This window comes from Calidris pugnax, unplaced genomic scaffold, assembly GCF_001431845.1.
Source record: "Calidris pugnax isolate Ruff unplaced genomic scaffold, ASM143184v1 scaffold32, whole genome shotgun sequence".
In the NCBI taxonomy this organism is placed as follows: Eukaryota; Metazoa; Chordata; class Aves; order Charadriiformes; family Scolopacidae; genus Calidris; species Calidris pugnax.
Genome location: NW_015090783.1, coordinates 1396206 through 1423823, shown reverse-complemented (window position 1 = coordinate 1423823; position 27618 = coordinate 1396206). Strand labels below are relative to the sequence as shown.

The window sequence follows — 27618 nt, the reverse complement described above, 5'->3', positions numbered from 1 at the left end:
TCAGGCGGCTGCTTGGGCTCCTTTGTATCCCGACCTATGGCTGGATTTAGCATGTTCCTCCCTCACCTGGAATTTGTAACCCGCTTTGGGAGGGGAAGCTGACTGTACCGCAGCAGCTTGCCACAGTCCTTGCCACAGGTTATGTTGGATGTGAGCAACCTAATTGAAAATATGAAATTGCAGCATGGAAAAACACTTGTGCTTTCTGTTCAGGCACAGAAATGCCAGAACCATTGCTGCTTCAGGGCACCGCCTGGAGAAGCCTCTGCCAGGCCCTGTGTTACTGCCACATGCAGAAAAATCACATGGGTTTCAGAGCCTCGTTTCTCCTAGGACTGGGCACCCCCTGGTGCGGGACAGGATTCCTTCTCAGTCATAATAAGCTGCCTGCCTTTGCCAAAGGAAAACAAAACATGAATATTCAGCTTAAACTGTACCTTCCTGTTGCTGGTGTCTTTACGCCCGTGTGAGGATGAGCTGACAGGGCTCTGTGGTGGCAGGAGGTCAGTTCCCCGTGTACTTTGCCATCACACTGATTTTTCTAGAATGGACCAAGACGTCCAGGTGCTGTTCGAGCTGAAATGACCCTCCAAAACAGGCCTTGCATCCCCATTTCCTCCTTCATAATGGTTTTAATTGGAGCTCCTCATGTTTTTCCTTACTGATTGACAGTAGTGAAAGAAATGATATTATTTTCAGAGGTTTGGAAATATAAATAAGACAACATATGTGCTTGTTTACATCTTTTTTTCTTTAGAAATAAATCAGGCAGATTCGTAGGGAGAGATGGTATCTTTTAATATCTCCTATCCTTGGACCATCAGCTGCAGCAGCACTCCTGTTATTTCACAGGCGAGATCAAAGCTCATCTTGGAAGCGCGTGAGCTCCACCGTATGCCAGTTCCTACAGTAGGACTGTCTGTCTTTGGTCCGCTGTCTCCCTGGTCTTCTCCAAGTGTAAGAGCAGGAAGCCTTGTGGGTTTCTTTTTTCCCTTGAGTGACTGACAATGTTCAAGTTCAATAGGACAGCAAATATCTACACAGTGCTGTTGGCAGCCCCTGAACCTTCAACAATGCACAAGAAGGCAACACACTTGTCACCTCTCATGCCTCGGTTTCTCTTTTCTCTCTGTTTTTTGTCCACTGTATTCCATCAAAGGAATCAACTTGGGCAGCTGATTGACTCCAAGAAGTATCATGCCATAGGTAAAGGGTGGGAAAGTTCAAGAGCAAAGCTGGTGTCCTAGGTCAGGCAGGATGGAAAACATATGGGGTGAAAGCTGCTGAGGAGTATGTTGCTAGGGGAGGCAGAGCTTGTCTGCCTGAGCTGGGGAAAAGCTTTTCCCAGTTCCCAAATCTAGTGGTGGGTTTAGGTTTGAAATCCTGAGTAAGATGCATTAAGCAGAGTGCCAGGAATAATCAGCCATCCCTGGCTGTGGAGTGCTGCCGCCTGGATTCTCTGCTGGATATTCCCATTAGTCTTGTCCCTTATTAGCAGGAGAGCTGAGCTTACACTTCCTCTTCGGTGATTACAGCCAGCTTCGGCAAATTAGCTCTGTTATTGTCTGTAAGAGAAACCGACTTTTAGACGGTGTTACGCCCCTGGCTGATGCACGTGGACGTTACCTCCCGTGCCCTTTGCTCAAGAGGAGCGTGGTATCCCCGTGTGTGATGCTCTCCCCGGCTCGTCCACCTCTCCACAGCTGCAGAGGCTTGAATTCCTGCTCTTCCTTCACACCTCAGCTCTGGTGAAAAGGGCTTTGTTGTGGCTGAGCAGAGATGAGGCTTTGTGTGTAGTTACCTTGTATTGTAGACCCTTAGGTGTTTTGCCTAAACATTTTGATTTTCCTGGGACCTTCTGACAGTTTTTGTGGACTTGGGTTGTGGTTGCTAAGCGTACACAGGGATGTGCGTGATTTTTGACTCACTATGTTCTGCCTTACACTAAAAAGAAGAAAGATCTTCCCAACTTTGCAGAGTTTGTGTGCTTCCTAGGAAACTTTGTCTCTCAAGTGTGCTTTCTCTGTTGCAGGCATCTCTCACTCCAGTGAAGTCTGGAGGAGAGCTGGAGGAAAAACCAAAGCCGAAGGATCGAATCGCATCTTGTCTTTTGGAGAACTGGAACAAAGGAGAAGGCCTGGGATATGAGGGAATCGGCTTGGGCATTGGGTTACGAGGGGCCATCCGGTTGCCATCCTTCAAGGTAAAAACCAAGATTGGTTTTCATTATGCTAACATTCCCTAAAGGAGCATTAGGAGGACAGACTCCTCTAGGTTTGTGCCCCAAAGCCCTACAGAGCCCCGCTCTGTGTTCACTTATGCAGTTGCTTCTGACAGCATCACTCGTAACCCACCAGTACACTGTAAGAGCAAGGATCCTCCTTCCCAGCGTTAGCTTTTCATCTACCACTTGTGTGAATTGTCTGTAATGGATCTCCCTGCTCTGCGTTTTCATCTACCACTTGTGTGAATTGTCTGTGAATTTACCTGCTCTGCAAGGTAAATAGGACATTTGCCCATCTTCAGGACACAGTGTTTCAGCGTGATTATAAAAGTATGCTTATGCTTATAGTGCTTTACACAGTTACTTCTTTGCTTAGAATGTCTTGCAGTTTGGCAGCTGAATCTCACCTGAAGGTTGGTTAAAAGTGTTCTCTGCCTCATGTGAGTTTACAGAATCCAACCTGCAAGCACAGGGTCACCTATTTTAAAAAGCATTTGCATAAAAAATGGAAAGCGTCTTAAAAGAAGTGTGGGCTAGGGCAGGGTAGAGGTCTTCCATAAAATTAGGATTTTGAATGCACAGAAGGTGCAAGTAAAGGTTTGGTATGAGAGATTCTGCAGTCTTCATTTAGAGTAAAACTTGCTCTGAGGTTTTTTAAGATGTTATGGGGTCTCTTTCTGTTCTGCTACGTCTCCGACACATGGATTTGTCAAGAGTTTTCTCTGTCATCTTCAAAGTACCTGGTGATGACATGCACCATGCCAGTACCCATCGTGTTTGGATGCAAATTGAAGGGGTAGAATTTCATTCACAGTGAAATTCTGTTTGCAAGCAAATAAAGGGATCAAGAGCTGGGGAAGTGGCCCTTGGTTTCTGGGTGTAAGTCACAATTGCAAAGAAAAGCAGTAGCAATTTGCTTAAGAAGTTGATTTCTGCTGTTTCTAAACTTTTAGAAATGCTAATTGTGTCCTTTGTTCAGGTGAAAAGAAAGGAGCCACCTGAAGCTGCCTCAGCAGGGGATCAGAAGAGAATCCGGCCTTCCACTTCTGTCGATGATGAAGATGAAGGTTTGCAAAGCACATTTGTTTGAAACTGAAGAGCAGATGCAGACCACATGCAAGCTGCATTCTTTTAAACTTCACAGCAGTGTGCTCACTTGCAGTTAGACACGGAGTCAAGGATCTGAGCCAAAACCCTTCCTCTCACAAAGCTCTGATCAGCTGGGAGATGTCTCTTCTGGATTTGGTTATCTTAAATTCACTGGCGGGAAATTTAAGACCCCATTTTATGAATAGCTCATAATCTTATTTTAGTTCTGCTGATGCAGGACTCCCAGTAGAGGGAGCTCAGATGAGTTCATGGGCTGTTCCAGGGGCATGCTTGCAGCTCACTGGGTATGTTGTGGCAAAAAGCATCTAAGAGACAGTTTGCCCTGTGTTTGATTTTTAAAACCAGAGCAAAGTTCTTTGCCAGAAAAATCTATTTGAAAATATTTTAATGTTTTTTTTCCTGGAAGGAGGGAAGAGTAGAGATAAGGCAAAGTTTTGAATCCCCTTTGTTTTGCATAAATAAGTGGGTTCAAGTTAGTTGTGTCATAAAGTTGATTCAGGTTAACAACTAGTTTTGAAGTTGAAGTACAGAAGCAGGGTTTTGTAAAGCACTTAAATAAAACAAAAAGGCATTAAATTGGGCTTACCTGTTCTTACCTCAGTTCTGCCATGTCTCCTAGCTGCTCTGCCAGTAGCTTGTCAGCTTTGGCCAGCCCCATTTTGTTATCCTTGCCATTTCAACACCCTGCACCCAGTCTCACCCTCACTTTTACTGTGAAAGTAGTCCCCTGTAAGCCTGGCCACTCTCACACCACATGGGCACATTGCTCCTAACTTTGATCTTCCCAAAGAAAAACTTTCCATTACATAGTAAACTCTTTCCCTCCCTTGCAAGGTATTTGATGGCAATTTCCTCCTTGTTTTTGGTCACCAGAGTCAGAGAGGGACAGGGATGCTTCCGATACAACATCTGACCTGTCAAAGAAGGATGCAGAAGCAGTGGGGCTGAGGCGGCGACCAGCAAGGCCACTGGAGCTCGACAGTGAGGGAGAAGAGGGAGATGAGACGTCAGGGAAAGAGGAAGAGTCCTCCTCAGAGAAGGAAGAGGAGCAGGAAGAAGAGGGAAGCTTGGTGAAAGCAGCACCTGGCAAGGTGTGTTGGTTTGTTGCAACTGTCATTGCAGTTTTGAATGCTGTCGTTAAAAGAGGGCCTCGTAATTCCAGGTGACAAAGTTACCTTCTTTAGAAGGTGAGCACCCCTGTTAGGGTCTGTCCTAAGAGAACCTCTACAAGGTTATTCCCTCCTCAGATTCTCTAATCAGTGTCCCTGAGAGTCACTGGTGGTTACTACAGTGACAGCCAGGTCTCAGAGTCAGACACTGTTCATTTTTGGCAATGCTTTCTTGCAAAGGAGGAAGAGGAGGAGGATGATGAGGATGAAGATGATGATGAGGATGAAGATGAGGATGAAGATGATGACGAGGATGAAGATGATGATGATGAAGAGACAGGCATAGACACGAGTGACAAGGAGGAGGAGCAGGACTCCGAGGAGGGTAAGCAGTTCCAGCAGAAACAGCAAGCATAGCTTTTGGATCAGGTGTGGTCTCCCTTTTGCTGTGAGCTTACTTGTGAGCTGACTTTTTTTGTTTGTGCACCTTCTTTCACTGAAGGGTGGGTTTATACAAGATAATGCATTCAGGTATTTTTAATTGTTACCTGTGAGGCTTCCATGATCCCTCAGTCTGTGGGACCCTTTGCAATAGCTCTCCAACCCCTGCCTGATCTCAGACCAACTTGATGGAGGGGCAGAGGTCTTAAAACCAGCTAAGTTTATGCTTTTTTTATGAAATGTGTGGCTGGGAGTAGAAGGAACCAGATTTCAAACAGGGGTGATTTAACCACTAATAACTTTCTGTCATATCAGTCAATTCCTGCTCTGGAAGGGTAGTTTCCACATTATAAAGCTGTGTGTGAAGGCAGCAGAAACTACAACCCTAGTAAAAATGCAGTCCACCAAGAGACCCACGTGGGCAAGGTGTCAGTCAGCGCTGTCTCTGCTGCTCATGGAACTTCCTATTGTATGGTGATTGTTGTAAGCATTCAAATACATGGTTTATAAATCTCTGCAAAAATAAGCAAATTGGGAGGTGACTCCTTCAAACCCACAGACTGCTATTGATGCTGTTTCCACGCTGTTACAGTGTAGAAGTGATATTTGCTCCTGTAATAAAGGGCTGATTGTTTAATGAAGTTAGAAAGCAGAACTAATGGAAATTTGTTCCTCTTGTAGATGTAGCAAGTCCCTCGTCTTCCAAGGCTGAAGTTGAATCATCCGATGAAAGTGAGGACTCCTCTGAATTCGAGTCGAGTTCGGACTCGGATGATGAAGATGAGGATGAAGATGAAGAGGAGGAGGAGGAGGAAGAGGAAGAGGAGGAAGAGGTGGCTGAAGATCAAGACAGAGAAGCCATGGTTGCTGAGACAGAGCATGAACCTGCTGGTCATGAGATTCCTGATGATGAGAGGGAGACTATTTTGGAGTTGTATCCTGTGGATGACTACATGGATACAACGGGCTTGGAACTCACAGAGCCAGCTTTGGCAGTGAAAGATGAAGGCATGGAAGAAATCAAGGCAGGAGAAAGTGAATGTGGTGAAGTCCCAGAGGCATCTATTGCTGCTGAAACACTGAAACAATTGGTTATGGAAAGAGACCAGGAGACAAAACTTGCGCTGTCTCCCATCTGTAGGCCAGGTATGCCCTTCCTTGTGGCTTGGCATTTTTTACCACATTTCCAAGTACAGTATTCTCAGAGCATCCAATATGTATGGGTTTGTATTTCCCTTGTCCTGTTTCTTGCTCCAGTCTTGGCTCCAGGCTAGGGGTTATCTGTTCAGGGAAAGAGATCTGTGCTGAACTTTCCTTCCTAGTAAGGAGCTCTACACAAGCCATCTGCTACTAAAAATACTGTGGTTATTGTATCCAGAATCTTATCCTGGGCCAGTTTAGTTAGTGTCCTACAGGAACTGAACAGTTGTCATCATCTGAGGGTGACTGATTGGATGGTGTGGTGGCTGAAGCTCAAGATAGAAAAGCCATGGCTGCTAAAACAGAACAGGAATCCATGCTTAATGAGTCACTACTGGCTCTTTTTGGTTTTAATATCAAAGCAGTATGTGACTGGCAGCTATACAGGGCAGGTGAGTGACGTCTCAGAGTTATATCTGGTTCCTAATAATATTATTTGTGGGGTTTTTCTTACTTAGTCCTTTTAAATGAGTGATACTCCCTGGTTTAGTGGAAGAAGGAAATGTCTTCACTCAGTACAGAGTTGTATTTAACCCTGTCCTGGTTTCAGCTGCCAATTTGCTATGAAAGGAATGTTGATAACACATAGTGTTCCAGTTGTTGGCAGGTGATGTTTATGTTATTCAAGGACTTTTTTTGGTTTCCCACAGAAGCTGAGAGAGAGCATAGACGGGTCAAGCTGGCCAACTGAATATCCCATACCATAGACATCACGCTCAGTCTATAAATGGGGTTGGTCAGGGGACAGAGACTTGTGTTGCATCACTTTATTTTGTGTATTGTTTTACTAATATTATTATTGTTGTTGTTATTTTCCTTTTCCATCGTTGTACTGTTGAACTGTCTTTATGTCAACACATGACTTTTTTTTTCCCTTTCCCTCTCCTTTTCTCCCTCTTCTGCCTACCCTACAGGTGGGGAGGGGGAGAGGTGACCAGCAAGTGGCTGTGTGGTCTTGGTTGCTAGCTGGGGTTGAACCACAACAAACACAAGCAAATTAGAAACCTTCTACTAGAACAGGAGTGAGATGCATAAATCTTGACAAATTCTGCAGCTAGGGGGGAATTAAAAAGTTAAAAACTGGAGCCAAGAGGGAGAGCACATTTAATGTGGCCTGCAGCGTGAGCCTTGGACAGGACTGGTGTCTGAGGACTTGGAGAGCTGGAGATCCAGTCCTTGGACAGGCTATCACTCCTTTCTGCCACAAAATCTGAAAGCAATGAAGAGACAAAATGTTAAACTGGGCAGGGCAAAGAAGAATCTGTTTTGCACAGATCCTTTCTAGAGCAGGTAAATGTGCAGAAAGGACATAAATTTGGGGAGACCTGCATTTGGGCATCTTGACATATGGAATGAGCTTTACAGGTGAGCTGTGGGAACAAGCTCACACTGCAGCATTCTTCTTGTGCAGCCCAGCCCAGTCCTACAGGAGTTACAGGGATCGGACCCTTCTCCAGCAGCTCTCTAGTTCGTTCAGTACAAATGGGTAACGCTTTCCCTTCCAGCTCTCCAGGCATTTTCACTTCCCTTTGCTCTCCCACTTGAAAATGTTATTTTGAGCTGCCTAACAAAATTCACTGTTGATTCCTTTTGGCCTTGGCCCTAAGGGGGTAAATAAACTCCAGACAAATGAGCCTGCTGCAGAGAGAACAGCATATAAATTGCCTCATTGATACCATCTGAGTGTCTCCTCATTCATTACAAGGGCTTCCCGTTTCCTTCACGTGTTATTCAAGAGCGTTACACTCCTCCCTTCGCTGCTCCCTCCTTGGAGAGCTGAGGGTGCTTCTTGGCCTCACAATTAGTTTACCTTCCCACATTAGAAAAGCTGATAGCTTGGGGCTCTGACAGCTCTCCTCCAAAGTCCTCACCCCACAATCCACTAATTCATTTTTGTCTGTACAAAAGGTGGTCAGGGGTTTTGAAAAGAGAAAACCTTCGTCCTGGCCTGTGTTGTAGCTAATCCTCAAATTAATAGTGCATTTTTTTTTATGGTCCATTAGGGATGTCTGTGGTAGCGTCTAATTACTCTACACTCTGTGCCTCCAAAATGTAAAGCACTGGAGTTTTTAAAGCCTCCCAGGGGAATTAAGCTGTTCTGTAATTGCAGCATCTTAAACATGACTTTACTGGCAAGTGGCGAGTAACTGAGTGGAAGCAAAGCTCCTGATTCTCCTCTCTTTTCCCCCTTTCAGAGGAAGAGTCTGAACCCGCTGCCATGCTGGAGCCAGAGGTTCAGGAAGGTCCAAAGCCTGAATCTCAAGATGAGGAGGAGGCGCTCTGTCTCTCGACACCAGTGGGAGTCTTCGGAGAACCTCTGCCCAATAAAAGCAGCTTCTTTAGCAAGTCTGAGGACAGCAGCTTAGAAGCTCGTGTGAAAACAAAACTGCCCTCTGTCACGGAGGAGGACGACCGGTTGCCTCGCACGCCTGGACGGGAGGTGATGATCCATTCAGAGACTGATACTCTTTTGCTTCCAGCCCACAAGGTGCCATCCTCCATGCTTCCCTTACCATCGACTCCTGGTAAAGAAGAATCTTTAGTCCCTCCAGAAAAGTTCCCTGAACAATTAATGGTGACCAAAACGTCCGTGGAAGAGGAGATTCCTAGGACTCCTGGGCGGGACATTTTGGCCAAGTCTTCACACCCCCTTGTGAAATCACAGAGCACGGACACTGTTCCAGCCACGCCAGGAAGCGATGCTCCCCTCACGGGAAGCAGCTTGACCCTCAGTTCCCCTCAAGTCCCAGGGAGCCCCTTTTCCTACCCATCCCAATCTCCTGGCATTAACAGTGGCATTCCTCGGACTCCTGGGAGAGATTTCAATTTCACGCCTACTTTCCCAGACGCTGGTGCTACCATTCCTTGCCTTCTGTCTGGCAAGAAACCGTCAGAGGAGGAGCTAGATGAGAAACCCTTCAAAGAACCTCTTTGTGCTTCCCTTACGATCAGCATGAACAGTGTTCCTTCCCCTATCCCCTTTGCCAGCCCCCCACAAGCAGATTTCCACACGGACATGGGTTTGCCACTTGATGAGCCAATACCTGTAGCAGCCCGGCCATGCATGCATGGAGATGGAAGAATGCCCATGGAGGAATGCAAAGCAGAAGTAAAATCTGTTTTGCTTTCACCAGAAGTACCGACCGGTGCTTCTATTCTTCCTCCTCCGCCACCACCTTCTGTCCTTCCCAAAAGGAGGCCAGGTCGGCCAAAACGGTCACCACCTTCTGTCCTCTCGTTGGATGTGTACTCGGGCAAAACCATAGAACCTCCTCCTGTGCCAGTGGCCTTGGTGGAAAGCTCTGTGGGCAAAGAGCTGTTGAGTGGACATCCTGACGCTTTCTATGGACTGAAAGACCCTGAGGCCGTCACCCTGGACTTCAGGAATGACGGTTTCCATGAGAAAATAGCAGCTGAGACAGTTGCAGAGAAACTGCCATTTAAGGAACTGGAGAACCAGTGGAATGAAGACTTCAAGGAAGAAGAAGCTCACGGGAAACCTAAAAGACAGTGGCGAAGGCAGAAGAAGACCCCTGAGGACCTCCCAGTGATTCCTTCCCCTGAGTATTCCCCACCCCGGCCTCAGTTCAGGCCACGCTCCGAGTTTGAGGAGATGACCATTTTGTATGATATTTGGAACGGAGGCATAGATGAGGAAGATATCAAATTCATGTGTATCACATATGACCGCTTGTTACAGCAGGACAATGGTATGGACTGGCTCAATGACACCCTGTGGGTATTCCATCCTTATATCCTTTCTCACTGGTGCTCTGTGTTACACAACACATGTAAGATGCACTAGATGGTCATTGGGTAGGACTCACAATGCAAAAGAGTTGTTTGTTGGTGGAAGAAGCATTTGCTTACCAGAATAGCAATTGCTTATATCAGCGGGGAATTTTAGGCTGTTTTATTCCCTGAAGCTGCAATGCAAAAGTACTGCAGAAGTGGCTGTTCTTGCTGTTATTTTCAATCTAGGACTGCAGGGAAAATCTGTATGCGCCTCTGCTGGGGAGATTTCCTTGCTAGTTTGAGAAGCTTCTGTCTGCATTTAAACCAGTCTCTTTTTTCAGCTTGCCTGTGGAATTTCTAGTCTGCACGTACAGGGCTTTAACTTGGGGCTAAAACTTGCTGTAAAAATAATCTCACCATCTGTGCCCAAAATGATGAGTTAGTGGTGCTAGCAGCTTTAACTTGCTTTGAGTTTGAAATACTAATAAATCTGGTAATGAGCAGCATAGGCTGTAGCTTTGAATCTTTGGGAGTGTTTTTAGGACACATGCTGTCTCAGAGCAACACTCTACGTGCCTACAGCCATCAGGAGTGATCTCCAGAACAGAGCCTAAAAGGCTGTGCTCATAACCTAAGAACTCTCTAGTGACGTTTTTAGGAAGGATGTATGGATTTATATGTTAAAAATGATAAATGCGCCACCTCGTGTGTTGCTAGAGACTGTATGGAGTTAAAAGATCTTATCCCTTACTCCCTCCAAGACACAAAAGCAAAAAAGCCCAAACCACTTAAAATAGTCGGCGATGTGATACTAAGAAAAAGCGAGTGGAGGTCAGCGCTGAGCTGTGCGTTTTAATCCTTTCTTTCTCTGCACCTCAAAGAGCAACGTGTAAGATTAAATTTATAATTTTCGGCCTTTTCATTCCAGTGCACTAGTCTCGAAATAGGTTTATTTAATTGCTTAAAGGAAATTTTCTAAAAGGATGATGAAATGCATCATCCCCAGTAGTTCTCACTCTGTCTGCCCCATTTGGGGAAGCAGTTCCAAAACCAAACTGGTTTTGAGGCAGGAGTGACTGCAGGGAGGAGCCCTGCAGGGCTGGGGGACCAGCACCCAGCCAAAGGCAGAAGGGGATGGCTGAGGGTAGGGCTTTCCTGTGACCGTGCGTTTAACCGTGTTTGTGTTTGGCAACGTACATAGTGGAAATGTTTGAAATCTGTTTCCCTGATGATAAGGATTATTGTAACAGCAAATTTACAGTAATTTTTTAAACCGTTTAAAAATCAGCTGCAGCCAGTGGCCGGTTCATCCTGTGCTACACCGTGTGATAGGTGTGAAGGTACCTGCAGGGCTCACCTGCTCTGCAGCAAGCTCCCACCTCAGCACTCTGATTTCAAGGTCATCTCTTCTTGCTTTTTGTGGTCCCTCTACTTCAGTTTTCTGGTACTAAAGATATGCTGTGACTCATAGGGAACATATTTGGGTAGATCTCAATCATCAGAGGCTTCAGGGCTGTGTTTTTGCAGTGAGCTGCCAGTGTTAGAGCTCCACTGGCCTTCCAGAAGCCAAAGGCCTGAAGCTGTCTTCTTCTGCCTACTCAATGCAGTGAGTCCTTGCCAGGCCAGCTGCAGGTTTTCTTGGCTGATCAGGACAGTGGGGTTTGAAACATCTGCACAGGGTCTTACCCTTCCCATCAGGGTCTGAAGGAGCTGATTTACCAAGGCTGGTGAGAGCAGCATCTCTCTCCAAGCCCTTTGGGCTGAGGAGCGACTCTTGCCCATCTGTGCTGCTTCTAGCTGTAGTCAGCGGGGATGGTTGCTGCTGTGAGATCAGTGCAGTGTCTTCAGGGCTTGGGGTGGCTGCAGGTGGCTTTTTGTTCTAGAGGTAGAACAAAAGCATGTCACTTAAAACAGAGAAAATGGTACGTCCAGATGGCTGCGCAGCTGCTGTCTGTGTATGTAGTGGGTGCTGTGGGAAAATCCTTTCTCAAACAAGTTTCTCTTGACAGTTTAACCTTTTTATGTTTAAATTTTCATTATCTCTTTAGTTTTCCAAACCATGCACCTAAGAAGGAAAGACTGGGCTTGCTTTTCCTGTAGGCATGTGGGTTTCAGTGATTTTTTTTAATTTATTTTTCAATAGTATTGCTACTTTTTGCAGCCCCCCAAAACTTTCATAACTTTCCAAGTTCCTGGTGTTAGCTCTCTGTAGCTGTAGTAGCTTTGTCTGATGTCCGCCTGTGGCTGTGTTTCTCCTTAACTTCTTCCCACCTACTAGCTTTTCTACCCCCAAGAAAAAGAAGCGGGATGATGGGATGCGGGAGCACGTGACGGGCTGTGCACGAAGTGAAGGCTATTACAAAATTGATAAGAAGGACAAACTTAAATACCTCAATAACAGCCGAGCTTTTGCAGAGGAGCCTCCAGCTGACACGCAGGTAAGGACATGTCCTCCGCTGACTGTGGAGGTGTGAAGGGGATTTGGTTTTCTGTGGTGTCACACACAGTGGCTGCTTCCTGCCTTTTGGCAAGGAGGGAGATGAAGCTATTGCTAAGCCTGCGTTGGGGTGGTCGTCCTGGAGCTGCTAGGGAGGTGTTAGTGTTTGATGTGGAATGTTTTAGGAGGCCACGAGTTCTGCGGTGCTGTGTTGTAGCACAAGGCATGGATTGCTGACAGGGAGGCTGCAGGGTGTTGGGTCCGTTGGGTCAGCTTTGATCACCCATTTGTCTTCTCAGGGTATGAGCATCCCTGCCCAACCTCACGCTTCCACCCGGGCTGGCTCCGAGAGGCGGTCAGAGCAACGCAGGCTCCTCTCCTCCTTCACTGGTAGCTGTGACAGCGACCTGCTTAAGTTCAACCAACTCAAGGTAGGTCACCCTGTGGATTGTGCTTTGCCCAGGGGCTGGCTGAGGCCAGGGCAGGGGATCTCCTGCCAGTTCAGTCTCACCTTGGTGATGGCCATCTCAGCAGCATTGGGCACCTCTGTGTGTGCCAGAGGATTAAATGGTGCCTGGCTCTCCTGTACTTCCATATAATACAATTTAATACAACATCTAATACAAATAATTTACCTAAAGAAGTAGGAACAGAGCAGCCACAAGAAAAATATGACACTCAGTCCAGGGTGCTCACTTGTGAGAAGCAGAGACTTGAGCTGGCTGATAAATGGCTATAAATAAGTATATGATGGTTACAGAGCTTGAGCCCCAGATGGAACCATCAGGGTTATATAGAACAGAGACCGATGGCCTCAAGGGGTCTGTTTACCCCAGTATGTGGTCAGTGGTAAAAACCCAAGTACTGCAACTCTGTGGGACCTCCCATGACCTCTGTCCTGCCTTCCTGTCACTGCAAGACAGAAGGAAACTACGTCAGGTTGAAGTGCCCAGCACTGCTTGTGGCTTGGAGCATGCTGCAGATGCTGGACCCAGGGATGGCCTTTCCCTTTCTGTGCACTGGCTAATTCGGGGTTGGGGTTTTTTGGGTGTTTTCTTCATGCAGTTCCGAAAGAAAAAACTAAAATTCTGCAAGAGCCACATTCATGACTGGGGCCTTTTTGCTATGGAGCCCATTGCAGCTGATGAGATGGTGATTGAATACGTGGGTCAGAACATCAGGCAGGTAAGCTGGACTCTGGGTGAGATCTGAGCAAAATCCAGCCCTGAAGGAAGTGCTGGAGTATGACAGCTGGGGCTGGAGTTCCTGCTGTAAGGCTTTAGCTACATCAGCTATGTAGAGCTTGGCATATGGCTTGGAGACACAAGGGTGGGATTTTCAACAGCCCATAGAAACTGAGCTCTCAAATCCTTAGGAGATAAGCTCTCAAGAAGCCCATCCTGAAGTTCTGTGCTTTCAGTTAGCTCTGTGTAATCTTGGGGTGTTTGGGGTCATATATCTGTTGAGTGGCCCAGGCACAGCTCAGGTGAGTTGTCTGCTCACAGACTGCTTCTGCAACAAGTCCTGACTCTACATGTGGGGTTTTCTGCAGGTCATTGCTGACATGCGTGAGAAGCGATACGAGGATGAAGGCATAGGAAGCAGTTACATGTTCAGAGTTGATCACGACACCATCATCGATGCCACGAAATGTGGAAACTTCGCCAGGTTTATTAATCACAGCTGCAATGTAAGTATCATGTTTTTGCATATAATTGTGCTCTGACATACTGATAAACCCACTGAGTCCGTGCTAACTTTGATTGGGGCCATGTTCAGAAGTAGCAGGGGGTCACAGGGTTATGATTAAATGTTAATGAGCTGTAGCAGATCAAAGCAGAGTCTAGACTAGCATAAAGAGATTTGAGAGACCTGAGAAATGAAACATGCAGTGAGACAGAGTGCACTCATAATCCTCCTGACTCTGTTGGGGGACCGTGATGGACACTGTTCAAACATATCTAACAAATACTTCCTTAAAACAAACCACATTTTAGCATTGTTATTCTGTGGGAACAGTCGCCTTCTAGTGTCCACATGGGAAAAGTGTTCTCTGCCTCGGCAGGTGGAGAAGCTGCTTTCCCCTCTGTTCTGTGCTGCAATCTACACTCAAGGACTTTGCTGCCTGACCAAATTATTTAGCATTAGTTGAGCTGCTTTTAGCCTGTGACAAACTTGGTGGAGCATCATCCAGGCTCTTTTGTACCTCAAATGACCATAGTGTGGATAATTTGGAGGAGCACAAGCAGGGCTGCTCTCTCTCTCAGCTTCCCCTGGGTCCAGGGTCTGGAAGTGTGGCTGAAGCTGTTTAGGGAAAGGACTGCCCTCCTCTTTTTAGCTTGGAATAATTATGTGGAGGCTGGGAAACCATGGCCATGGGGAGCCTAAATCATTCCCTGTTCTGTCACCCTTGCAGCCAAATTGTTATGCTAAAGTGATCACGGTGGAGTCTCAAAAGAAGATCGTCATCTACTCCAAGCAGCACATCAATGTGAATGAGGAAATTACCTATGACTACAAATTTCCAATTGAGGATGTAAAAATCCCATGTCTATGTGGCTCTGAGAACTGCAGGGGAACCCTGAACTGAACTCGAGGTTTCTCGTCACACTTGCACCTTCGGCCATGTCAAAACTGTGGTAACCAGGTGTGGTTGCACTTTGCCAAAAAAAGGAAAAAAAAAAAAAGAAAAAAAAGAAAAAAAAATTTAAAAGGAAAAAAAACATTTAAAAAAAAAAGAGGAAAAAAGAGAAGAAAAAAAAACCAAGCAAGTTTCGCACTTCTGCCAGGATCACGAATGAAAGCAAAAAGCGCACATGCTAACGAGGACTGTTCATGTTTCAGGTGCTCTTTCCTTTTCAGATCCAAGACGCACACAAAAAGGTGACTACCGTTTTGTGGCATGGTCTATCCAAACACTAGCTTCTCTGTTCAGTCCCTACATTAATGCTCCGTAATGGGTTAATGGTACTTTTTTTTTTTTTTTAATTGTTGTTATAAACCTTCATCTTTTCATAAATGCTGCTACCTTTTTCTCATCAGTTTTGTTGGTTGAAAAAGACATTCAACGTTTAAATGTGAAGCAGAGACTGAAAATGCCATATAGCATTTGTTGGGAGCTTGATTGGCTGAAATTGCACAGATTTCTCGGAGTAAGCTGTAAATAAATGTAAGGTTGATGTTACAGAGCAAGCCAGAGGCTTGAGGGTGTGTGAATGGGTGTGTGCATGTTCTTGGGTGTGTGTATGTGTGGAGATATGACTGCAACGAGACTATAGGTGAACTGTCCTGCCTTTTTGTTAGGGATGAGCCTGAACGAGTCCCCTGAGCCAGACATCCTGGGGAAGAGTCAGGTCGGCCACAGACCTCAGCTTAGCGCCTTGGGCTCGTCTCTAATTTTCATATGCCATGCTGGTATACTGGGGGATCAAAACCTCTGCACCCATACGTGAAAAAATACCTGGACACCGCAGTGACTAGTAAGAAGTCGAGTCAGTTGTGTAGCTGTAGCATCGTGGCACGATGTGTGGCCTTTGGGGATGCCCGTTTCCTGGAGATCAATTTGTCTTGCATGCAGCCCATCTTTATGCTTTAGAAATCTTGCCCTCCTTCAAGCATACACTACGGCCCACGTCTAGAACAGGATTTTTTCTTCCTGTGGATGGGAAACAGGCTGATGTGTGTCTCGTATTAATTTTACTCGTTTTCGTCTGTGTTTCCCTGCCCTTCCAGGATTTTACGTGGAGTGTTTGCTCTGTCCTTGAATGTGGGAGATGCCTCCTGTGATAGGAGCGAGCTGTGCCGTGCCACTCTCCTCCCTCTGTTACTCAGTAACTTGCCCTGGGATGGTCCCATCCCTCCAGTAAGAACATGGTGACAGCGTCCCTGAGACCCTGAGACCAGGCTGCAGGGAGCGATCCTGTCCCCCTCCATCTACTGCATGAAAAAGAATACTCCTTTAAATTTGGAAGGCATATTTTGAAATGATTTTTTGATATATTTTTTCCTTGTAGATGTGCTGAGGTGAAGGTTGCAGTTCTTCAAGAGGTTCCATTTAAAAATGGGACAAAACACCAAAGAAATACTTCTTTGGATGTGATCTGGAAATGTTACACAACCGTTCAGGTATAGACAGGATCAATTTTTCAACTTGCATTGAATTTCTCCTGCTTAAAAAGTAGAGATTAGTTGTACTAAACCCTTTTTTAATTGGCTTATAAGGGGAGGTTGCAATATCATTATGAAATGGGAAGATTATCTGCATAACTAAACATCATCTCCCCACAGAACAAATTGTACAGCTGCATTCTTATAGCCTTTTAAAATCAGTGATAATTGCCATATGACCACAGAGGTTACAGCCTTGCAAAAGACTTTCCTAGAAGTTTTTCCAGCTGTTACGAGGAATTCCCAGGCCCGCACTGCAGAGTGGAGCTTGTGATATAGGTTAGACCTCTGTATCTGAATTTCTTCTTCAGACAAAAGGCCTGAGAGAACAGGACACACAGACTGCTGCAAGCTGCCTTAATACCGCCTGTAGTCTGAGGGCGAGGAAGTTGTCGCTGAGATTGGACAGTCTGTAGTCTCATCTCTTCTAGGTTTGGTTTTGTTTTGTTGTTCCCTCCCCCCAGCTTTCATAAATCTCTTCAGCAATTGGGTGATGGTGACCCAGAATTTAAAATTATGAGAAGCACAACTAGTTTCTGTCATTGAATGTTGGTTGTAACTGCAGCGATGACAGGAGCATTTGGGAGTTAAACCAGCTGCTCGATTTATTTTATTTTATTTTTTAAATAAGGTTCATCTTGTTGTGTTGAGGCTCCAATTGGCATCTCTACGGCTTGGCTTTTTACTTTCAAAGTTTTGGAAATGCACAGAAGTTTCCTGTGTCTCAGAACTGAAGCCCCTGCGTGTGGCAGTTCTGCTGATGTCCTTGGCTTTCTTCCTCTCTGGACCATCAAACCAGTGCATTAACCGTGGTTTTGTGGGGTTGAAGACTCCCCAGATGGTCCAGCCCCTAAGTACCTGCTGACAGTTTTGAATTTCCTGGCATATCCATGTGCTCTGGACGGGATTAGCCCCTGCGGTTTGCCTTAATCTTTGTTGAGGAGAGGCAAGGAAGCAGGTTGTGGTCTTCCAAAATGAGACCTCCAGGTTGGGTTCCTTCACCATGTTTTCAGGAGCACCAAAGTGATTTGGGTGCCAAAGACCCATGAGTACCTAAACCCCTTGGGTACTTCTGAAACTGCCTGTAACCCATCCCTTTTAGAATCCCAGACAAATAGCATGAGTTTTTGGAAGAGCTGAGCTCCCAGTAGCCCCCAGGAAGAAACAGAGCAGTCTGACCCACAGCACTTCTGAAAAATCATGTTAGTCTGGTCTCAAAGCCAAACCTGAGGCTTCTCTTTTCTTCCCCATAAATCTTGGCTTGCAGAGTCCTGCCTGTCCAGCTTGTGTCTCAGACTGCGGAGCTGCCCTGTGCTCCAAAACAGCGCATTTTATGGTGAGGATTTTAAGTCTGGTTTAGTGACTTCCATGAGCTGCTGCAGTTGCCTGTGGCTGCCCTGTCCCCACAAACCGGCGGGGTCTGATCCGGGCAGGGGAGCCCTCCAGCCACAGAGGTGGTGTCAGAAGGCAGCCCCGTGAAAATGCCTTTCTAATACCTCCCGGGTACTTTGGCTCATACTTAGATTAGAAGGGGATGAGGTGAGGAGAAAGGCAGAAGGTGTGCAATTCACACCCCAGCCTGGATCGGACCCAGCGTTGGAGTCCCACGGTCAGCACAGGCACCCCAGCACCCCATGGAAATAGTGGCAAGGACTAAAAAGAAACCTCACCAGCACGTGCTGCTTTAGAAAGAGATGTACTGAAGTCGTTTTGTTCGCTGAAAAGCCTGTCCCTGATTTATTTTTACTTAAAATGAAACCTAAGACAAAAAAAAAAAAGAAAGAGGCATTGACTGTGCTCCCTACGGAGTCGTTATCTTGCCAAGTGAAACGGCCCATGAGAATAGTGCAAAAGTTTTGGAAATATAACTTTAAATCTTTAGTTTCCCAACGTGAAGCTGGCTTGAGTTCAGGGTGCAGATGCTCAGATCTGTGCTTGCAGATCCCGCCTGTTGCTGCCCCACACCTTCATTCATCCCCTCGGTTCCTGCCCCGTTCGCAATTCCAGGTTGGTCCCGATAAGTGGTGTGTGATTATGGGGGGTCCCGGAGGGAAAGGGGCTCATCTTGCAGATATTTATATTGTATAGAGCAGCTTATTTCTACAAGAAAAACAAAACAAAACAACAAAACATTTTTAAACTCCAACAAAGTATACAGTAGTTTCAGTTCCGGTTTTTGTGACCTTTTTCAGGGATCATTTCAGTGCATTTCTGTATAAAATAAAAATTTAAGGAAAAAAAGGATTTTGAAGTATATAAAAAAAAATGCATCTTCTGTACATAGGCAAACTCAAGAATCTTCTCTTCAAACACTGTTTCTTGTAGAAACATGTTGAAATTTTTTTGCTGATTTCTTTGTACTTCAAGAGCATGTAAATAATTTATTAAAAGTGACTATTGTAATTTGGAGTTCTTTTTAAACAGATTCCAGCTCTAAATCATGTCAAGGAGATGGGGAGGAAGAAGGACTAAATATAGCAAAGGAGCTGGTGGCATTTACAGCTTGTGTCAAGCTTTGTATAATGTAAATTCTGTATAAATATGTTTTTTGTCAAATAAATAGATGGAATTAGAAGCATTAAGAAACTGAAGACAAAAAATTGCCAAGTCAAGGCTTCTTCTTTTTTCCCCCCCTCAGTCTGAAACCTAATGTGCAAAAATCTATTTATTTCAAGCGAGGAAATGTGTACAGTCTAATAGACAACCTAAAATGTATTTAAGCGAGTTTGCAACTGGATTTTTTCAATTTAATATTTGTTTTGTTTTTATGAGTTTCCTCCTTAATTGCCACTGTAGTATTTGTCCCAGTGAAAAGAAACACATCGTAACGGACACTCTAAAACAAATGGGCAGTTTTAAAAGCAAAATGGAAGAACATCCGGCTCCCAATCCTTGCAGTTTTCTGGTTCTATAAACAGGTTGTTTTAATTCACAGTGTGAAAATAAAGGGCCTCCTTTAAAAGGAGGCAGGTGAAATGGTTTGCAATAAATGAAAAAAAAAAAATCTTATTTTTTTTAAGTTCCTTAAAAAAACAACTCTGCTTTGAAAATTTAGGATTTCTGCTTTTTCTTTCGTTAAGCAAATTTATAAATTTAGGGATGTTTTGTGCATATAGAATCTGTCACCAGTATGTATCTTGTTTTGAAGAAAGTGTTTTTGTTGTGGATGTGTCATGCTGTATATATTTGTTCATATTTTTGTGAATTGAATACTATGTACCATTGTATTATAGTAACTTTTATAAAGCAAACCATAAATATACTGACTTTTCTTACAGAAAAATTATGTTGTGCTTAATGTATAGCCAGGGCAGCTTTTTGCTCTCAGACCTGTGCTGGGAACTGTGAGAGCTTGAGGAATCACATCCAGAAAAAGAGCAGTCCAAAGAACTGATTTTCAGCAAAGTTTACTCAAAATACTAATTCTGGTGAGCGGGAAATGACTTCAAGCAACATTTAATTGCATGAAAGAAACATGTGAGTGGTTTAAGTTTATAAACCTAAAGAAAATGTTCTTACTATTAAAAATCTTTACAGCCCTGAAGAGCTGAAGCAGAGCCAGGCGCTGGCCCCTCTGCCACGGTGCCGGGTGCCCCCAGCCCGTCCAGCCTCCGAGGTGGTCCCTGCTCCTCCAGCCTCTGCCCTGCATTTTTCCAAGTTCACATCTTTTATTTTTTAAACTTTACGGAGGCAAGAGCCATTAACCTACGAGTGAAGTGTTAGTGCTGCTGGTTCGGGTGATGCTGGGAGGCTGTTGTGGCCAGAGGCCCTTTGGTTTCTTTCTTTTAAATCAGTTTATTCAAATCTGAAATGATTTCAAAGTGGTTTACAAGAGGGGGGAGCCGCTGGGTTTGATGGAGATGACAGCACAGGCTGGAGCTGGCCACGTGCCCCCCACCCTCCCTCTCTGGGGCTGCTGTGGATGTGGTGGTGGTCGAAGTGGCTTCGCTGAGCTTTATAAAAAGAGATACCCAGAGCAGAGACAAATGGAGTGGCTGATGGAGGAGGAAATGGAAGAGATGGGAGAGAGCGTGGGCTAGAGGTGACTTCCCAGCTCAGTTCTCGGCTTCTACAGTCGACCATGGCACCTGAAGGCATGGGGATGAAGAACAGCCAAACTCTGGGGGCAGAAGGCAGCAGGGCTCAGCCCAGAGGGTGGCCAGATGAGGCAGGGGCTTGGGCTGGTGGAAGGACTCGTGTCTGAGGAGCCCACCCCGAGCCGAGGGCTTGGCAGGGGCTTTGGCTGCTCGGGGTTTGAGCTGCTTCAATGCTGGGAAACTTGGGGAGCAGTGGTGGGTGCACCAGGGCTTTGGAGGACAGCAACAGCGAGGAGACCTGTGGGCACTGGAGACCCTGAGATGTTCTTCAGCAGTCGTGTACTGAGGTCTGTGGGCTCCTTGGGGAGCATTCGACTTGCAGCTGCAGCAAACATGGGGCAATGGGGCTCCAGCCCCAACACATGAACTTACCAGGCACTCAAGCTGTGACAGAAACAGGTTTTATTGTGTCAATGGGGAAAGTCCCCTTGCAAAGGAGAGTGACAACACCAGAACGATGCCCAGAGGGGACTTTGCACATGCAGCCGGGATCTGAGCCAAGGAATCTCTGCCAATGCCAGCAATTACTTCTTGAAACACGGGAGAAACCCCAACCCTTCATTAATTCAGGAATTTACAGGTATTAGAGCGAGACTGCATTGCCTTGGGAAGGCTGAAATACATAAATTCGATTAAGCCTCATTCTAGAATGTTGTAGCTTTCCTAAAACCATGTGTTTAATCTCAGCAAATTCAAATTCAAGATTGAGTCTAAAAGCAATTAAAATAAAATCTTACAAAAGGAGATGCACAGAGAGGCAGACGCCTCCGCGCTTTCCTCTCCCAGCTTCCCGCCTAGCTAAAATTAACAGAAAACTTCAGATAGACTAAATTTAAGCGCTCCCAGTTGTTTCTTCTGTCTTCCTCTGTAGCCACGTATCTTCGGCACATGCCTTAAACCTGCCCTTTTTAAAGAATTTGGTGGTTTTCGTCAGATTAAACTGCTTTGTTAAGAGCGTGTTGGCTATTTCCACGTTCCCTCTCCCAAGACATCACCGGAGGGCAGCGCCGGGGCTGGGTCAGGATGGGTGTTGAGTCCTTTTACATCTCCACCTTGGCAGCAGCTTCCCTGGGTTTATGATGCTTAAGTCTGGACTATTTACCAAAACGTCGGCTGTTTCCCGGTTTGTTTGTGAATCAGCTCGTTTGGGGTGAGGGCGGCATTTTCTGCCATCTTCTAGATGTGCTTGGTGTCCCCGTTGGGCTCCAGGATGGTCAGGTTTCCTCTTGCGTCTTGGTCCATTTCTATTGCTTCAAACAGAGACTTGAAGTTCCCGGCTCCGAAGCCCTGCGGAGACGACAACGTTACAGACCACAGGGAAGGGCAGCAGGTCCCTCAGCTCAGAAGCAGCTGGGAAGGAGCAGCACCGAGAGCCGGCTCAGTGACGGTACTCAATGGCCCTGAGGTCTTGAAGCCAAGATCATCCTGAAATCCTCAAACCAACCTGGTGGTTATGCCGCTGGATGACCTCCAGAAAGACGGTGGGTCTGTCTTGAACTGGTTTGGTGAAGATCTGGAGCAAGTAGCCTTTCTCATCAAAATCCACCAGGATTTTCAGTTCCTGGAGAAAAGAAACAAGACAAGAGCTTGAAGACCCACAGAGGAGCAAGAGGATCCCTCTACATCACCCTCATCCCTGAAAAATGCTGTGAGGAGCGAGTCCAGCCTGGTCTGACTCACCGCCAGCTTGTCGATGCTCTCCTTCACTTTGATTTTGGCAGTTTTCAGCCTCTCCCGCAGCATCTGGTAGTAGCTGGATGGCACGTCCATGAACTGCACGCCCCGCTGCTTCAGGTTGGTGATCTGCAAGGCAGGGGAGACCCCGGGGTGCGTTGGGCTTGGGGCTCGTTTGTGGAGCGGTTTGTGCCAAGAGGATGGGCACACGGGACGGACGGTGTCAGGAGGCAGAGTGATACTTTCCCATGACATCAGGTAACCTCATAGATGGGGACCTGTCCCACCCTCTTGCTTTGGGCACCAGGAACGGGAGGGCCCAACATGCCTTCTCCAGGCAATGCAAAGACTTGGCCACCATGGAAGGAGGCTTCATCCCACCCTGACCCCCTGATAACTCTTGAGCCCTTGGGTTTGGAGAGGAGTCCAAACCCAAGTGCTCAGCAGCAGCTGGGCTCAATCCAGAGCAGCATCCACCCCAGGCCAAGGTGGGTGATGTGCTATGGTGGGCTGCCCAAGCTCCCCACCAGCCACTGCCTAAGGACAGCACATGCCATTGGGGGTCCCTGCAGACCCCAATTGCTTTGAGCTGGAGGGATGGACATTTCCCAGCAGCTCGCAGATGCAGGCAGGTCCCTTTCCAGCAACGCACTGGTTGATCCTGGTTGTAAGACAACCATGGCACAAAGCCTGCTCAGCCTGTCCCTGTCCTTATACCCCAACAGGGGTCATAGTCCACCACTGCCCTGTGATGAGGACCGTGCTCAGTGGGATGGGGCAGGACAGGCCGGGGCAGAAAGCTGCTTGGGGCTGCACTCACCGCCGAGATGATGTCGGAGGTGTTCAACGCGATGTGCTGGACTCCGGCCCCTCCGTAGTAGTCGATATATTCCTACAGGGGAAAAAATGTCACCATGTTAGTGACAGTGCAGCACAGCCTGCAAAGGGTTGGACTTGGGCTTAGAAACATGAAAGCAAAATTGGCTGAAGGACCACAAAATGAAAAAAAATGACAGTTTTAGTGAACTCAGGGGTAAACTGGCTCTGTCCCGGCAGCACTCCAGAGTTTGACAGCCCTTGGCAGACCTGAGTGGCGCCAGGACTGCTTTCCAGCAGCCACATTAGCACAGCACGTCTGTGCCAGCTCTGAATCACCCCTTGGTCCCTTTTCCTTTCCTTTTCCACCGCTCAAGGTGGTGGCAGCCTGATGTGTCAACCACCAGTGTCGGCTCACCTGAATCTGGGATTTCTTCTTGCCGAACGCTGGCTCGTTGATGGGCATCTTAATGGTCTCTTCATAGTTGGTGACCACGATGGAGCGCAGGGCACTGAACTCAGTGTGCAGCTGCTTGTCGTCCACTGACCAGAAGCGGTGGAAGAGCAGGTTCTTCTGGTACCTGCCCAGGCCACAAAGGGGACAGTCAAGTCCCTCACTCCATCCACACACTAATGAACCTCTGCTCTGGCTTAATTAGCCTTAGCCGCTGATGTCAGAGGGGATGAGACCAGCAGGGCAGTGCTACTGCTCCATCCCACCTCCTGCCAGCCCTCCCCACTCTTACCAGTCTGCCACTGGGACCATCTGGAGGTCGGGTTGGTTCCCCACAACATGGTCAATGAAGTTGAGCTTGCCGCTTGGTCTGCGGGGGGAAGCCAGGGGTGGCTCTCAGCCAGGCTTGGGGGCACACCACAGCATGGGGGGCTTTGGGGTGAGGTGATGGGGACCCGTCTGGCTCCTTGCTGGGACATCCCACCAACATACGGTGGCAAAGAGCCAGGCAGGACCCTCTGGAAAGTACTCACAGCTTCGGCAGCAGGGGGTCCTTGAAGAGGGGTGGATGATACCCAGGTAGGAAGAGGCCCTTGTAGTTGAGCTTTTCTATCAAGGTGTGGGTGGTGTCACCGTACTGCAAGAGAGGGGAAAGTGGTTGTGTGGTGGCCCTGTTTTTTCGAGGACCTCCTGTGTCCAGTCTGTCCCTGTGGACCCCCCTCTGGTGCAGGGGCTCAGCCTCTGCAGCTGCTCCACCGCTTACCGTCTGGATCACCGCAAACTTCACCTTCCCGAATTTGTCCTCCTCCACCCAGGGCTCCTTCACCACCACAGCTCCACGTTCCTTGGCTTTCTGGGCAGAAAGACAGAGACCCTCTCCTGCCACAGCTCCCCTGCGCTGGGGGCAGACGTCCCCTTGCCCATTTGGGGTGCCGTGCAGGAGGGAGCAGAGGGGCTGCCTACCTGCACGATGTAGTCGCAGTCCTCCACTTCGAAGGCGACGTCCTTCACCCCGTCACCGTGCTTCACCAGGTGCTCCCCCATCTCTGCCCAGAGGAAGAGCACCCACAGGCATGAGCAGAGGGACTTTGCCCCTCCACAGCCATTTCCCACTCTGTTCCCCCCCGGCAGCACTTACCCTCATTCCCTGGGTTGAGAGCGGACGAGAGAACAAACACGATCTGGCGAGGAAGAGGAGGACAAGTGAGGGATGGAGACATGGGCAGATGCACCACAGGCGTGGGGTTTAATTGCTGCCAACAGGTTTTGTCTCCCCCCAGCCTCCACCCTGGCGAGGTGCACCAGCCCCCTTACCTTGTCCTGCTTGATGGCGTGCGAGACCACCTCCCTGCTGCCGGTCTCCAGCCCCCGGTACGCCAGCTCCTCAAACCCCAGCTTGTTGCAGTAGTAGGACGCAGCCTGTGGGTGGGCGAGAGCCACTCGGGGTGAAGCTGTGACCCCCAGTTCCCATGGGGCTCCCCCTGACCAGGGGAGGGCAAACAGCCCGTGGGGAACAGCCACTGTGGTGTGTGCAAGTCACACGTGTGTGTGTGTGTGTGTGCACAGGGAGTCACCAAGCTTTCCTGCTTCCCACCAACAACCCAAGAGGAACAAGTAGGATTGAGAAAGGACCCACACTGGGGAAAAAAAAACCCCAAACTTCCAGAGCCCTCCCGTGCCCACCGCTGGCCGGGGGCAGGCAGGGAACTGCCACTGCTGTGGGGGAAACATTTCTGCCTGTCTCCTGTTCCTCTGTGAGGCTGTGGGAAAAGCAACTCGGGTTTGAAGCAGAGGGATTTTTAAATCACCATCAGCCTTTTAGCATGGAGAGCAGCGACCACACTGCCTTATCAGAGGGCCATGAAGATGCTCAGAGGGATGAAGCCCCTCTGCTGTCAGGACAGGCTGAGAGAGTTGTTCAGCCTGGAGAAGAGAAGGCTCTGGAAGACCTTAAAGCCCCTTTCAGTCTCTAAAAGGGCTACAGGAGAGATGAGGAGGGAGTCTTGATCAGGGAGTGGAACTATAGGATGAGGGGGAACAGTTTTAAACTGAAAGAGGGGAGATTAAGATTAGATATTAGGAAGAAATTCTTTGCTGTGAGGGTAGTGAGGCACTGGAACAGGTTGCCCAGGGAAGTTGTGGCTGCCCCATCCCTGGAAGTGTTTAAGGCCAGGCTGGATGGGGCTTTGAGCAACTTGTTCTGGTGGGAGATGTCCAGGGCAGGAGGTGGGACTGGATGATCTAAGGTCCCTTCCAATCCAAACCATTCTATGACTCTATGATTCTCGCTGCAGGCTGGTGGCTGCAGCTCAAGCCCTGCCACGTGTGTGGGTTGGCATTTTCCAGGCCCCCTCCTGCGCACACCCCCGGGCAGCCGCCCCTCGCCTTGCGCAAGCCCCCCAAGGCCATCAGAGGAGGCCGTGCCGGCAGGCACAGGCTCCAAGCCAGGGACAGGCTCTGGGACACCGGCACGGCCCCAACCCGGTGGGTTGCTGGGACGAACCACCCCCCTGGCAGCCAATAACCCGAGCGGCCGCCCCGGCACGGCACGGCCAGTGCCCACTGGTACACGTGCCCAGCTGGGCACAGCCTCTCACCTGCTTGGCATTGCCGACCCAGAAGGTGATGGAGTGGAAATGGATGAAGCGGCCTCGCGCGGGCTAGAGGGAAGGGGAAAACAGGGCTGAGAGCCACCGCCGCAGCCTTTCCCGGAGCACTGCTCCTCTCCAGAGCAGGGAGAAGCAGCGGCTGCGACCCTGCAAATGTGTCTCATACAAATGTGTTGAAATTAAATGGGTGAAACCCTGGCTGCTGCCCCAAAACAGTGATTTTTCAAAGTGCTTTTACAGTCAGGTCCCACAGGATCTTGCTCTGTGGGGTGGAAGGTGCCAAGTCCCTGCTCTCCTGGGACTGGGTCACTCCTGGTGCCCCCAGTGCTCCCCCCCAGCTGCCCACCTGCAAACGCAGTGAACCTTGCTGTGTTAAAGATTAATTCTCCCTCGAAACACTCTTACACAACTGCCAGTGCCGGGACAAACCCCCCTTCGCTCTGTTCCCCACCACCATCCAACCCGGGCACCCGGCCACGATGTGCACCAGTGATTTGGAAAGCACTTTACAGGGGAAAAAGGTGGCGAATAGGTGCAGCATTTGGAAATAAACGTTGGAACATTTGAGGATCCTGCTCAGGCGTTGGGGTTAGCTGGGAAATACCCATCGTCTCCCATTCGTCATTCTCCTCCCAAGCCACAAAGAAAAGGGAAACTAAAAGATTTCCATTGTTAATGTTATTTGCAATGAGAAACCACTCCTGTGTGGCTCATCCAGAGAGCAGTTTTACTTCTGATTTTACCAGGTAATCAAGGAGTAAAGAACAAATATTCTTTGCATGAGCAGGGCTGATGTTTCAAAGCAGGGGGGCCGGACCGAGGACACGAAGCAGCTCTTACCTTCTCTCCCTTGTCTGTGTAAGACGTCTAAAAGAGAGAACCAGAAAAGAGAGATGTTAGCAGTTCAGGAAGGTACCTCAGCCCCCAGGGAGCTTGAATCCAAAGGTCAGTGTATGAGGAACAGCTCTTCTACACAACTTCCAGCACTGTTGCTAAAAAGTCCGAATTCAAGCAGAGATTAAACCCCATAAAGCTCCCGAGACTTCCTGTGCCGTTGAGCTCTGGCTGTTAAAATTAATTCCCGTTGCTGCCCCTCACCATTTTTGTGTCCTGGCGATGTGACAGTGGCAAAGAGAGAGCAAGTCCACGAGGGCATTTAATATAGTGGTGGGACTGGGGAAGCTCCTCCTCGGCCCCACCTTCTCCCACCCCCAACCCGAAGCATTTGCGACCCAGAACTGTGCGGTTTGGGCTGGGAATCGCCTGTTCCGAGGCAGAGGGCTCAGCCCCACGTTTGGGCTTGTGCAGGGAGTCAAATGTGGGATGTTTTATGGTGAGCTGTGACTTCAGCTGTAGGGACACGTGTCCCAAGGGACTGGTGGATGGGCAGCAGCACCCCAGTGAGGAAAGGGGTGCCGGCATCTTCCCATGGGTGGCTTTTCCAGGGTTATCTCCTGGGGTCGTTGGTGTTCCTGCCCCCAGCACAGCAGGGCTAAATGTGGCGGGTGGTGAGCGTGCAAGTGTGCAAGGCTCAGTGGTGCAGGA

At 48.0% G+C, this 27618-nt stretch overlaps 2 protein-coding genes across 2 annotated transcripts in view; one reads left to right on the top strand and one right to left on the bottom strand.

Moving 5' to 3' along the window:
• The window catches only part of SETD1B (SET domain containing 1B), a 53603-nt gene extending 33897 nt beyond the window's left edge, over positions 1-19706 (top strand). The window contains exons 7-17 of the mRNA XM_014960982.1: positions 2033-2203; positions 3204-3291; positions 4208-4425; positions 4684-4828; positions 5566-6030; positions 8280-9836; positions 12091-12257; positions 12556-12687; positions 13322-13441; positions 13809-13946; positions 14673-19706. Coding sequence (XP_014816468.1) covers positions 2033-2203; positions 3204-3291; positions 4208-4425; positions 4684-4828; positions 5566-6030; positions 8280-9836; positions 12091-12257; positions 12556-12687; positions 13322-13441; positions 13809-13946; positions 14673-14846 — 3375 coding nt within the window. The 3' untranslated portion in view covers positions 14847-19706. The remainder of the gene's footprint in view (positions 1-2032; positions 2204-3203; positions 3292-4207; positions 4426-4683; positions 4829-5565; positions 6031-8279; positions 9837-12090; positions 12258-12555; positions 12688-13321; positions 13442-13808; positions 13947-14672) is intronic.
• Positions 19707-20905: 1199 nt separating this feature from the next.
• On the bottom strand, positions 20906-27211 carry HPD (4-hydroxyphenylpyruvate dioxygenase). Its single transcript, XM_014960900.1, has 14 exons — positions 27172-27211; positions 26914-26940; positions 26062-26124; positions 24779-24883; positions 24603-24645; positions 24428-24510; positions 24228-24317; positions 23998-24101; positions 23757-23834; positions 23429-23591; positions 23015-23086; positions 22201-22323; positions 21965-22081; positions 20906-21807 (listed from the first exon to the last, which is right to left on the bottom strand). Exons 1-14 carry the CDS (start codon positions 27172-27174, stop codon positions 21697-21699), a joined length of 1182 nt encoding a protein of 393 aa, XP_014816386.1. The 5' UTR covers positions 27175-27211; the 3' UTR covers positions 20906-21696.
• Positions 27212-27618: the final 407 nt, after the last annotated feature.